This window comes from Pseudonaja textilis, chromosome 11, assembly GCF_049901715.1.
Source record: "Pseudonaja textilis isolate UNSWEBS1 chromosome 11, rPseTex1.2, whole genome shotgun sequence".
NCBI lineage: Eukaryota > Metazoa > Chordata > Lepidosauria > Squamata > Elapidae > Pseudonaja > Pseudonaja textilis.
The window spans coordinates 14869833-14882005 of record NC_142000.1 but is presented as its reverse complement, the minus strand read 5'-3'; the positions used below and the strand labels follow the sequence as shown (position 1 = coordinate 14882005).

The window sequence follows — 12173 nt, the reverse complement described above, 5'->3', positions numbered from 1 at the left end:
CGTGGTTTGTTTAATGAGTTTTTCACTTGGGGTGTTATTGAACTAAACCAGTAAACCAAAGCTTAGTGCAATTTAGGAATACAACTAGTGACTTGTTTGTGATAAGCAGAAAGTTTTGATAACTAATGATCCATTATCACACAGAGCAGATGTGTTTTAGAACACTAAAAAAAGAAATTGGATGAACAGAAAACTGATTTGTAGGCAGTATTGATGAGAAAGAGCCAATTATTTTTAATAAGCCTAAATTATGCTTTTAACATATGCTGCTTCCTGATAGAATAGTACCACTCTTAATAGAGTTGTCATTTCTTTTTTAAAGCATACACTCTATGTGCTATAAACATGGACGTTGGTGTTAAAGAGATTATTATTGTATGAGTTTGCTTGTAAAGAACTTAATTTTGCTGATCAGCACTTTCGTCTTTCCAGATTGCATAGAAATATCAGATGCGGATAGCCAAAGCAAAAAAAAAAAAAGCTTTGACCATCTAGACTCTAGAACAGGGGTGTCAAATTCATGTCGTCATGTCGGCATCACGTGATGTATCGGCACTTTTTTTTCCCCTTCGCCAAACCGAGCGTGGGTATGGCCAGTGTGTGACGCATCTGGCCTGCGGGCCAAGAGTTTGACAACCCTGCTCTAGAGTAGGAATGAGGAGCTATGGCATTTGTATGACCTGTGGACTTCAACTCCCAGAATTCTTGAGTCATCCATGCTCAGGAATCAGATGATTGGATGGGTGGATGGATGGATGAATAGATGGACAGATAGGTGATAGATAGATAGATAGATAGATAGATAGATAGATAGATAGATAGATACAGACAGACAGACAGACAGACAGACAGACAGACAGACAGACAGATGATGGATAGATAGGATAGATATATAGACAAACAGACAGACAGGAATAGAATAGAATAGAATAGAATAGAATAGAATAGAATAGAATAGAATAGAATAGAATAGAATAGAATAGAATAGAATAGAATAGCTTTATTGGCCAAGTGTGATTGGACACGCAAGGCATTTGTCTTGGTGTAAGTACTCTCAGTATACATAAAGAAAAGGTACATTCATTAAGAATCAAGAATCATAACGTACAACACTTAATGATAGTCATAGGGTACAATCAACAATCAAATCATACTAGGAAACAGTCAATATAAATCGTACGGATACAAGCAACAAAGTTACAGTCATACAATCACAAGTGGGAGGAGATGGGTGATAAGGAGTGATGAGAAGATTACAGTAATAGTAGTGTATACTTTGTAAATAGTTGAACAGTGTTGAGGGAATTATTTGTTTAGCAGAGTGATGGCATTCGGGGGAAAACTGTCCTTTTGTCTAGTTGTTCTGGTGTGCAGTACTGGAGGAAGAGGAGGAGGAGGAGGAGGAGGAGGAGGAGGAGGAATAGGATACATAGATAGATGCATACATAGATGCATAGATACATGGATGGATGGATGGACGGACAGATAGATACCGTAGATAGATGATAGATAAAGTCCACAGGTAATGAAGGCGAGCAAAAAAGTATATAATTTTTTCGTAACTGGTCCTTGCATGATTCAATTCCCTATAGCAGCCTTTCCATCTAGACACCCTTCAAATATCTTGCTCTTCCATCCCATAATGGTCACCCTGCTTTACCCACTGCCTCCTTGAACTGCAGGGAAGTGTTCCCAATCATAAGACAAGAATCCTAAAGAAAAATGAAAAACAGACCCTCCTTCCTTTTTCTGATGTCGAAATATGTTTTTTTCCCCAATTCAGTCCATAAAAAAAAAACAATTAAATTTTAATGAGGAACAGAACATCCTGTTCCATTTGCAACAGTATTGGATCCACGACACCAATGAATTCAACAACATTTATGGGTTTTTACTGCTTTACCTCCCACCCAGAACTGAAGAAGATTCTTGGATGAGAAGTGAAACATTTCAAAACAAAAAACAAAAAGTCAATTTGCTTTTGGGGGAGGGGGCGCTACCTTTGGGATCTTACGAGAATGATGGAGGACAAACGCATAAAACTTGGCTCATGCACCCCTTTTGCAAAATCAGGCATTTCCTTATTTAATGCAAGATACTTGGAATGGAAACCCATTCAAACTGTCTTGTATTTTGCAATGCTGCTGTCCTGCCCCTGTCAAGAGTCTGAATCTGAGGAGGAAGCCAAACAGCTGACAGGGAATTGGGAGGGTGGTTCTGTTGGCTGTGGAGGAAACTGGGGAAGGGCAAAGTCCAGCTGGGCAGAGCAGGGGAGAGGTAGAACAAGGGAGAGGGAGTTCAGAGGAAGACCCAGGCCCGCCCCCTCTTCATTCTAGGGCACGCAAGGAGGAACGGAGAAGAGAGCAACGTGTGGCTTATCGGGGAGGAAAGGGCCCTGATTCCCTTCATTAGCCACAGCTGGGAAGAGAGTTTAAAAGAAAGGCATGCCGAGTGAGGCAGCTGCTGGGAGCAAACGTGACGTTATCTTGTGTTGACTTTGCTTATCTGTGTTCTTGGCATCTTCCGTGTTGAGTTATTGCCGTGCCTTCAAGTCTGAAATTCTTGCTCCTGCCCTGCCAAACTAATTACTTCAGTTTGGCATGTTTGGACTTTAAGTTACAGTTTGTGTTGACCATGTTTTGGACTTAATTTTCTGCAGTCAAAGGCTGTTCCTGGGAGAGTTTTTCTCCAGCCAGAAGGTAACCAGGACATTGGGAGCAAAGTTGGAGCTAATAAAGGGACTCCTACCGATTAACTGTGCGGCCTTTGTGCCACGCCCGGAGTCATCACAGCTGCTTTTTTATGTGTCACCTTGTGGCAAACCATAGGGGTCAAAAGGCCACAGGATGGCACGTCCCGTGGCTCTCTTCCTGTGTCAAAGACCAATGCATTGAGGATCCATCCTCTATTCACACTCGATCAAATCATAGAAAAACAGCTGCACAATTAAGAGGAGCATCGGCCCCCAAAACCAAACCAAAATGTTCTCAGGTGATTGTTGGCTAGAAAATGTGACTTGTGCAGAAAAAAAAAACCAAAATAAAAAACATCAGAAATCGGCTCTTCAGTTGAAAGGCTGAAGCTACTGGTGAAGGGAGGCAGGTGTAGGTACAACTTATCAGTAGTCAGATCAGCTAGCAACACTCCGCACATCGCAATAAGACTGAAAGAACAACAGCTTCCTTTTGTGTAGTTTTGAGACTCTTTGGGTTTACGCGGTTTGGATACATTCTGCAAAACCGAAAATGAATTCGTTCAGCAATGGCGTTAAAAGATGTGCAGAAGTGATTTCACGATGGGGGAAAAGATAACAGGTAACTGACTTTTTTTCTTTAAATCTTTTTAAAATTAATGATGGTCCTTAATTTAAGACAGTGTGTTGTGGTCCACCATCAGCCTGCTGAGACGGCAGCAGAGTTGCACAGTGTGGAGGAACACGGGCCAGTCCAAGAGTCTGGAGAGGACTCAGATGAGGGTCCTGCATCTGATGCATAGATGAGGCCAGGACCATCTGGGAGTGGGGTGCTGACTCCAGAGCCTGGCACCAGCAAGGCAGAGGATCCAGGAGAGCCTGTTCCCAGTGTGCGTGTGCAAAGACCTGCTAGAAGACAACAGCAGCTAAGACAAAAGGAGCGACTCGGGAGTAAGGCTTGGAGATAATTGCCCCTCCCATAAGGTATAAAGGTGGGTGCTTATCTCGAGGGACTGTTTGGGACTCATTAAGGGCTGGGAATGAACGCACCCCAGCACTGAAGTCCCTCCCATAAGGCATAAAGGTAAGGGGGGCAAAAAGTATCCGAGGAGACTGTTTGGGACTCACAAGGGCTTGGGAATGAACGCAATTTCCAGCACCAAGTCCTTCCATAGTAAGTAAAACAAGAGTTGTTTGAACTAAGCATGTGCTTAATTCCAGTCTCAGGACACCTTGGTCAGAACAGTTCCTTCACTTAAATTAAGAAAGATTGAGAATGTAATCACCACAATGGAGCCCAAAGTTTCTGTGGCTGAGGGAATCGTTTGTTAAGCGAGTTTTGTCCCATCTTACAACCTTCCTTGCCACAGCTGTTAAGTGAATCTGGCTTCCCCCATTGACTATGGCTGTCAGAAGGCCGCAAAAGTTGATTCCATGACCCTGGGACACTGCAGCCATCAAAAATAGGAGTCAGTTGCTAAGCATCTGAGTTTTGATCACGTGACCAGGGGGATGCTGCAATGGTCATTAAGTGAAAATGGTCATGTCACTTTTACAGTGCCTTTTTAACCTTTGAATGGTCACTAAATGAACTACTGTAAGTTGAGGACTACCCATAATTTCATTTGTTTAAAGAAAAACCCAAACTGTAAAACCTGAATGTTGGACTTTTAATATTCTTTGTTACTCCCAGATCTTCGTTGTCTACTCCTATTGAAAGTTCTCAACTGAAGACAACTTGAGTTCAGGAAACCCACTTTAGCATCTCTGAAGGAAGGGGAATAACGGTCATACAACCTTGGCATGTTCACACATTAAAAATTCAGCTTTATTTGCATTTTATCTTCAGGAGAAATACCTAAGATGAATCACCTGCTACATTTTTGGCTCCGGACTATTTCGACTTTTCACTCCTTCACCCTCTCAAAATTAAGGCAGCGGGAGAAGTAATATGTCCCATGGAGAAGTGAACCTCCCCATCTAAGAAATTCCAAGTCATTTGACGTCGATCATTCTAATGTGGCCAAGTGGACACCACGTACTTCAACCACAGTGCCGTTATCTACATTAGGTTTCCCCAACTTGGCATCCTGAAGATATGTTAAACATCAGCCTGTCTCTCTCTCCAGCCAAAGAATATATTTGGGTAGGATAATTGGTCATAAATCCAACCCTTGTAACTGGGCAGGAAAGGCTGACACCTGTGCAGTGTATCATCCTCATTCATCTAGCATGATGCGCATCGAAGAGCAGCAAATGGCGATGTCATTATAGTGCAAATGCCATTACATCCTTGACCACAGTGCAAAGACGCAATGGTGGCACGTTCTTTGATGGCATCACTCACAGAGGCAGCTGCTTAGAAGGTCTGATGAAACAGAGGTACTTACTCAGCAAGGCACTCCAAAATACCACAAGGAATTTTTGGGGTGGCATAAACAGATTTTCAAATAAATACAATAAACATTGAGGCTCAAATTGATCCACCCTTGGCTATTGAAATAGGGACTAATTATGAAAAAGAAAAAACCAGAACGAGCAAACCAAAGTTTGCCTTGTTTGTTTCCCCAAAAAAGATTATTTGGGGTAAAAGAAAAAAACTGCACAGTTGACACCTTGTCATTCCTTATAAAAACTGCGATCTTAAGAAATCTAAAACACCAGAGAAAAGGGTATTAAGAGCACTCACACACCCCTGAAACACAAACATCAGAGTCTACTTTCCATACTGGATCTCCCCTCTGAGTTCAGTAGTGATATAGTTTGTCAGGACTCCAAGCAATTTCTCCTGAAGGGCACCGTTGGCCATGACCAAGGCTGTGAGCTGGGCTACGTCGGTCCAATCCAGATTCTGAATAATGGCGCAGACGTTTTCATAAAGCCGCTGCTGCTCCGCAGGTGGCAGTTCCAGGATTATCTGAGGAATGGGCTTGAACTGTCCGGAGGTCATCCAGGCCCCAAGCAAGCCACCAATGGCACCTCCTAGAAAAACAGAGCAGGTGAGCCAGCTTTCAACTTTGACTGGCAAGCCATCACTGAATGATAGAATCACTTGACCATATTGTAAAGGTGAGCAGTGTTGTTTTGGATGCAGGTGAGGGATCTGTGCTATTTTTAAGATGCATTGTCCTATTATGTAGTGATTTATAGATATGTAAGAGCCGTGGTGGCACAGTGGTTAGAATGCAGTACTGCAGGCTGCTTCTGCTGACTGCTGGTTGCCTGCAATTTGGCAGATCGAATCCCACCAGGCTCAAGGTTGACTCTCAGCCTTCCAAGGTGGGTAAAATGAGGACCCAGATTGTTGGGGCAAGAGGATGACTCTATAAACAGCTTAGATAATGCTGTAAAGCATTGTGAAGCAGTATATAATAAGTCCTTCCTTCCTTCCTTCCTTCCCTCCTTCCTTCCTTCCCTCCTTCCTTCCTTGGTGGCACAATCCTTAGAATGCAATATTGCAGGCTGATTCTGCCCACTTTCTGGAGTTCAATCCTGACTGGTTCAAGGTTGACTCAGTCTTCGTGTATTGCTATTGCTGGCAAACTCTGCCCACTGCCAGCAGTTCAATTCTCATTGGCTCAAGGTTGAGTCTACCTTCCATCCTTCTGAGGTGGGTAAAATGAGGACCCAGATTGTTGGGGGCAATGTGCTGACTCTGTAAACCGCTTAGTAAACCGCTCTGTAAACCGCTTAGAGAGGGCTGTAAAAGCACTGTAAAGCAGTATATAAGTCTAAGATTTTTTTGCTATTGCCTCCCCGCCTCACATTAAGAGCTACCGCTTGGTGGATCCAAAGCTCTTGGAGGCACTTATGCGCATATCCAAAGCATTAATTTACCGACAGCAATGCCAGGTGGGCCTGCCATCAAACCTCCGAAGAAAGCCGTTGTCCCCACCACCAAGGCGCCTCGTCCGGAGTGCTTGAAGGCAGCTTTCATTTTTCGCTCTTCAGAAATATGGCAGAGGAGCTGCATCACATCTCTGATGTTGATAGGCATGGTGACTTCTTTGTACCTGAAACAGTTGTAAAAAGAACTCTCCATCTCTCTAATTTTTTTCTCTCTCTTCTTCTTCACAGGTAGAGCTTAGAGCTGCTTGTTAATATTTGTAGGTGTGCATAGTCATTTATTCATACACACACACAGAGAGAGAGACACTTAATAATCACTGAATAACCCCATGAGCTGCAGTGGCACAGTGGTTAGAGTGCAGTTCTGCAAACTATTTCTGCTGACTGCTAGCTGCCTGTAATTTGGCAGTTCGATTCTCACCAGGCTCCAGGTTGACTCAGCCTTCCGTCCTTCCGAGGTGGGTAAAATGAGGACCCAGATTGTTGGGGGCAAGAGGCTGACTCTGTACCCTGCTTAGAGAGGGCTGTAAAGCACCGTGAAGTGGTATATAAGTCTAAGGGCGATTGCTATTACCTGTTGGGTCATCCTTTCAGAGATATTTCATTGCCTATTTCAAGGGTCTTCCAACTTGGCAGCTTTAAGACTTGGGGACTTCAACTCCCAGAATTCCTCCTCCAGTCATGTTAGCTCAAGGAATTCGAGGAGTTGAAGTCCACAAGTCTTAAACTTGCTAGGTTGGAAGACCCTTGGCCTATTCAGTGAAACAGAATAATCAAGGGCAAAAGGAGAAAGGAAGTGACTTCTGGCTTCCTGCTGGCTTTTCTACTGACTTTCTTAATAGGAAGCTTGGGAGGGAATTCTGGAAATGAAAATCACCAGACTGTGGCTCACTACAGCAAGGCTGCAACACTGAAGCAACTTTGCCAGACTTCAATCCCATAGGAGTTAAATCCAGATTTTGGAAACATTCTGTAAATTTAAAACTATTTAAGGCATGTTGACTCAAAAATTGTTGCCCTGTGATACGCTATTTCACCCAATTGAAGGTTATAAACAAACAGACACAATACTTTTAACTGTATTTAAATGTTATCTATGATCTGTGTAGTGCTTGAATACCAGAATAATACATATCTAAACAGTAAAATGTGTCTCTCCTTCCTTCTTTCCTTCTCTTCCTCCCTCCTTCCCCTCCTCCCTTCCTTCCTTCCCTCCTCCCTTCCTTCCCTCCCTCCCTCCTCCCTTTCTTCCTCCCCCCTCCCTTCCTTCCTCCTCCCTTCCTTCCTTCCCTCCTCCCTTCCTTCCCTCCCTCCTCCCTTTCTTCCTTCCCCCTTCCTCCCTTCCTTCCTTCCTCCTTCCTCCCTCCTCCCTTTCTTCCTTCCCTCCTTCCTCCCTCCCTTCCTTTCCTCCCTCCCTCCTTCCTTCTTTCCTTCCTTCCCTCCCACCTTCACTTTCCTTTTCTTCTCCCCAGAATATTCTGGCCTTTTCTGTTATAAGTAGCAGGTCTCAGAACCACCAAATCAACAGTCGACAGAGTATTTCTAAAGGGGGAAAACTCTCAAAACAGCCAAGATAAACAGATTTTTAAGAAGAAAAAGAAAAAGAAAAACCCAGAAGGAATCATTTCCCCGGGGTGTCGCCCCGAGCCCTAACTCCCACGGCCAAACGACAAGGGAATAGGGGAAACTGCAGTCCAACTCCCGAAGGACAGGACTACACAAAAGGCGCTGCTTGGCGAAGTCTCTCCTTAAAGCGAAGGGACTAGCGCCTTGGGATTCAAATTCTAAGCCGGTTTGGCGGGGGTGGGGGCTGGGGGAAGCCTTTCTCCTTTTCTTTCCCCTTCCGGCAGCTTGCAAGGCCGGCCTCCGTTTCCCCAGTCGCCGCCGCCGCCGCCCCCACCCACCTCCCCCCCCCCTTTGCCCGGGACCTCGCTTGGCTTTCCACGCTCCCTACCTCGGGCCGGGGTGACCCGTGCAAGAGCCCGGCGCCGTCAAGGCCGCCGTTGACCTGGAAGCGGCGTCTGCGGCCCGGGAAGCGAGCGCAAAGGGGCGGATTCTGCTTTGCTTGGCCGCGGCTGGATCACGGATCGTGGGAAGGCAGAGCGCCCGGGCCTCTGAAACCCCCTTGCTCGCCGGCAGGGCTTCTTCTGCAAGGGACCGGGGGGTGTGGGGGAGGAAGGGGAGAGAGATTGGGGCAGCCCGGTTCCCCCTTCAAGGCGGACAAAAAGAGGTGGGGAGGTGGGAGGCGTGTGGCTGCGCCTTCTGGGTCCGGCTCTTCCCCCCCTCGAAAGCGCAGGCGCCTTGCGCGAAAGCCGCTGGTATCATTCGCAGGGTGGCCGGGCCCCCCGATCCCTCTGTAAATGAGTAACGCTCATCTCATCGCCCGGCTCCCTGATCCCCCCCGACCCATCACGGTTGCAAGGACCTTGCTCGGGTGGCGTCACGGGGCAAAAGTGGCGAGTAATCATCTTCTGATCCGGGTTCATGTGACCAGCCGGGAGGAAGAGGAGGAGGAGGATTAAGAGGCGTTGCCTGCCTTAGAAAAGGTGGTGTCCTTCAGGTAGTCCGAAGTGACCCAGAAGAACCTCGAGAGCCTTGCTGGTACTTTGGATTTGCAAAAAGAACCAAACAGGAACCAACGGGGAATAATAATAATAATAATTAATAATAATAATAATAATAATAATAATAATAATAATAATAATAATAATAATAATAATAATAATAATAATAATAATAAAATATATAAATATAATCGTCATAGTCATCGTCATCATCATAATCAATCATAATCAAAATACTCATAGTCATAATCGTAGCTGTAGCCGTAATCATAGTCATAGTCATAGTCATAATCGATCATAATCCTAATCATAATAATAGCCATAGCCATAATCATAATCATAATATTCCCAGGTTATAACTAGCAAGGTGAATAATAGCTTGTGTCCTAAGCAACAGAGTGGTCAATGTCTGGAATACTCTACCCGACTCTGTAGTTTCTTCCCCAAACCCCAAAAACTTTAACCTTAGACTGTCTACTATCGACCTCACCCCTTTCCTAAGAGGTCTGTAGGGGGCGTGCATAAGCGCCCCAACGTGCCTACCGTCCCTGTCCTATTGTTTCTTTATATTTTTCTTATATGTATCCATTTCATGTATCCATAACTATGTTTATACTTATACCTGTTACCTTGTAAGCAATTGACAAATCAAATAAATAAATACATAAAATAAATAAAGTTGACTTGTTGGATTTTAAAGTCAATGCATAGGTTTGCCGCCATCACGGGTATAGTTTCTTCTGCTTGAGCTGGACTAGAAGACCTCCAAGGTGCCTTCCATCTCTATTCTGATTCTGATTCAACCTGGAATTGCAATCTCCCTCTCCCTTGTCTCTCTGTCTCTGTCTCTTTTACACACACACACACAAACATATGGAGCCCCCTCCCTCCCTCCGTGAGCAACATGTAAATTTAATAAAAAATTTAAATAAAAAATCCATCCAGAACCTCTCTATTATTTATCTCTCTCATCCATCTCTCCCTCTCTCCTCCCCCTCTCTCACCTCCCTTTCTCCCTCCCCTTCCCTCCCTCCCCCTCCCCCCCCCCCTCTCAAGGTGAGCAACATGTAAATTTAATAAAAAATTAAATCCAAAAGTCCATCATCCATCTTCTCTCTCTCTCTCTCTCTCTCTCTCTCTCTCTCTCTCTCTCTCTCTCTCTCTCTCTCTCTCTCTCTCTCTCTCTCTCTCTCTCCCCCCTCTTTCATACCCCCTGTACACCCATTTGCCCATTTTCAAACATACACTCATTTTATTAAATTCGTGATATTGAAGGTGGGACGGCTGTCGGAGGTTCGCTTCCCCTTCGCATCTTTTGAGTGTAATTCTTGATGTCAACTTGGACAAATCCATGGAGAATGATCCCCTCTTTTGCCCGAGGATATATTCTGGGGTTGCAAATGTCTGCCTTTGAGATGCACTGGAGATTAACCTTTTTACGCAGTGCATTTTTTATGAACTACATCTGTAGTTGTGGGCTGTTGTTTTTCCATATTGTCATCTTGGATGAACCAGGCAGGAAATCAGACCGGATGAGCAAAATCTACTTTATTGTAAAGCCATATTCATAGATTCTTGCCAATCTGAAAGTGCAAACTTCCTGCCTCGTCTTTTAACTGCTAGATTCAGTAGGGTGGGTCTTCCTTAGGTTTCTTTCTCACCTAGACAGGATAAAGGGTTATTCTACAACTGTTAAGTGACAGTCTGAGGACTCCTGTTTCTTTTATCTGAAAGTTTCCTAGGGAGGGAGGGTAGGAAAAAGGAAGGAAGGAAGAAAAAAGGAGAAAGAAAGAAAGAAAATAAATAAGAAAGAAAGAAAGAAAAAGATATGCTGGGGAAATTTAGAAAAGGAAGAAAACAGAAAGGAAGCCAACACACTTAGGAATGGAGTGAAGAAGAAAAAAGTTTTTGCAAAAAAAAAAGAAGGAAGGAAGAAAGGAAGGGAACAAAAGAAAGGGAGGGAGGGAAAGGAAGAAGAAAAAAATAGAGGAAAGCCAAATCACACTGGAAAAGGTGTTGCAGAAAAAGAAGGCACAATGTCTCATACAATGTCATTTTTCTTACACAGAGAGCGCTCTCTTGTGGAAGCATTAAAGGCAGCCTTATAATGTATCCGAAACAATTTAAAATACTGTAGATCAGTCTCTGGTGCCCCGAAACCTTGTGAGCACCGGGGACTGGTAAATCACAGTCCAGAGTGAACCCATTGCTTGGCTTAACAAGGGTGGCATTTGCTTGGGAACAGCTGCAAAAAAAAAAAAAAAAAAAAAACAGGTTGTAGAACTGGGCTTGTGGGTGACCAGATATATAACAGTCATGAATTACGTCCGTGATGGGCAGAGTTCATTATGGGCATAACTCGAGGAGTTACCTGTGTAGCTCAGCTTCTGCCGTCAGGTGAATTCTGGACCTGGCAGGAAATCTGAAACTGGCAAGCATGTCTTTTTCATTCTGGTTAGCTCGGCATACTTCGAGGATAAAATCATCCCAATATTCATCCTGCCTTTTTATAATGTTAAGAAATCAAGATGATGCCAACTGAAGGTAGATTTTTCCAACTGCCTTCTCCGGCGTCAAAAGAAAAAACCAGGGAGGCCAAGATCTAAGGATTCTTCATTTCATTCTACTAGTAGAATCCACCCCATATCATCTACATCGAGGTTCCCAAACTTGGCAACTTTAAGACTTGTGGACTTCACGTTTGGAGACCTCTGATCTACTTGGACTTCTGAATCAATGGGCCTTTGTACTGAACCAAATAGGCTATGATGCAAGCTACTAGAGAGAGGTCCAACTGTTGGGCAGATTAAGATTACCTATCAGGGATTTACCTAGCTAATTTTGACACCACAACCAGAATGCTTTATTACAAACCTGTGAACAAAGTTTACCTTATCAAACTGATTCAGATTGCAGACAAGTTTTTATGTTCTTTACCGCATTATGAAAAACGCCCGGCCTGCAGAAAGCTAATCCTTCAGTGATAAACACACACCTAACCTTTCACTGTGACTAAGTAAAAGTGATTTTTTTTAAAAAAATCTGCCTTTTCTCACAGAATTCATCCC

General features: G+C 44.1%; 1 protein-coding gene and 1 long non-coding RNA gene across 5 annotated transcripts in view; both read right to left on the bottom strand.

Annotated features, from left to right (window-relative positions):
• Positions 1 to 986: 986 nt before the first annotated feature.
• The window catches only part of LOC148124842 (uncharacterized), a 75985-nt gene continuing 64798 nt past the window's right edge, over positions 987 to 12173 (bottom strand). Inside the window, exon 2 of the long non-coding RNA XR_015744970.1 lies at positions 987 to 2144. This is a non-coding gene — a long non-coding RNA (uncharacterized LOC148124842). The remainder of the gene's footprint in view (positions 2145 to 12173) is intronic.
• Positions 4499 to 9042, bottom strand: C11H19orf12 (chromosome 11 C19orf12 homolog). 4 transcript variants are annotated; one of them, XM_026714004.2, is made up of 4 exons: positions 8496 to 8983; positions 7988 to 8083; positions 6530 to 6705; positions 4499 to 5674 (listed from the first exon to the last, which is right to left on the bottom strand). In XM_026714004.2, exons 3-4 carry the CDS (start codon positions 6687 to 6689, stop codon positions 5409 to 5411), a joined length of 426 nt encoding a protein of 141 aa, XP_026569789.2. In that variant the 5' UTR covers positions 6690 to 6705; positions 7988 to 8083; positions 8496 to 8983; the 3' UTR covers positions 4499 to 5408. The 4 variants fall into 4 exon arrangements, with proteins under 4 accessions (XP_026569789.2, XP_087796779.1, XP_087796780.1 ...); XM_087940653.1 differs by having other exon boundaries at positions 7988 to 8099; positions 8496 to 8964; XM_087940654.1 differs by lacking the exon at positions 7988 to 8083 and having other exon boundaries at positions 8967 to 9042.

Coding starts and splice junctions, on each gene's coding strand:
- C11H19orf12 (XM_087940654.1), bottom strand. CDS start 6,689: ATGCCTATCAACATCAGAGATGTGATGCAGCTCCTCTGCCATATTTCT. Junction 5,675..6,529: donor CCCACCTGGCATTGCTGTCG/GTAAATTAATGC, acceptor CTGTTTTTCTAG/GAGGTGCCATTGGTGGCTTG.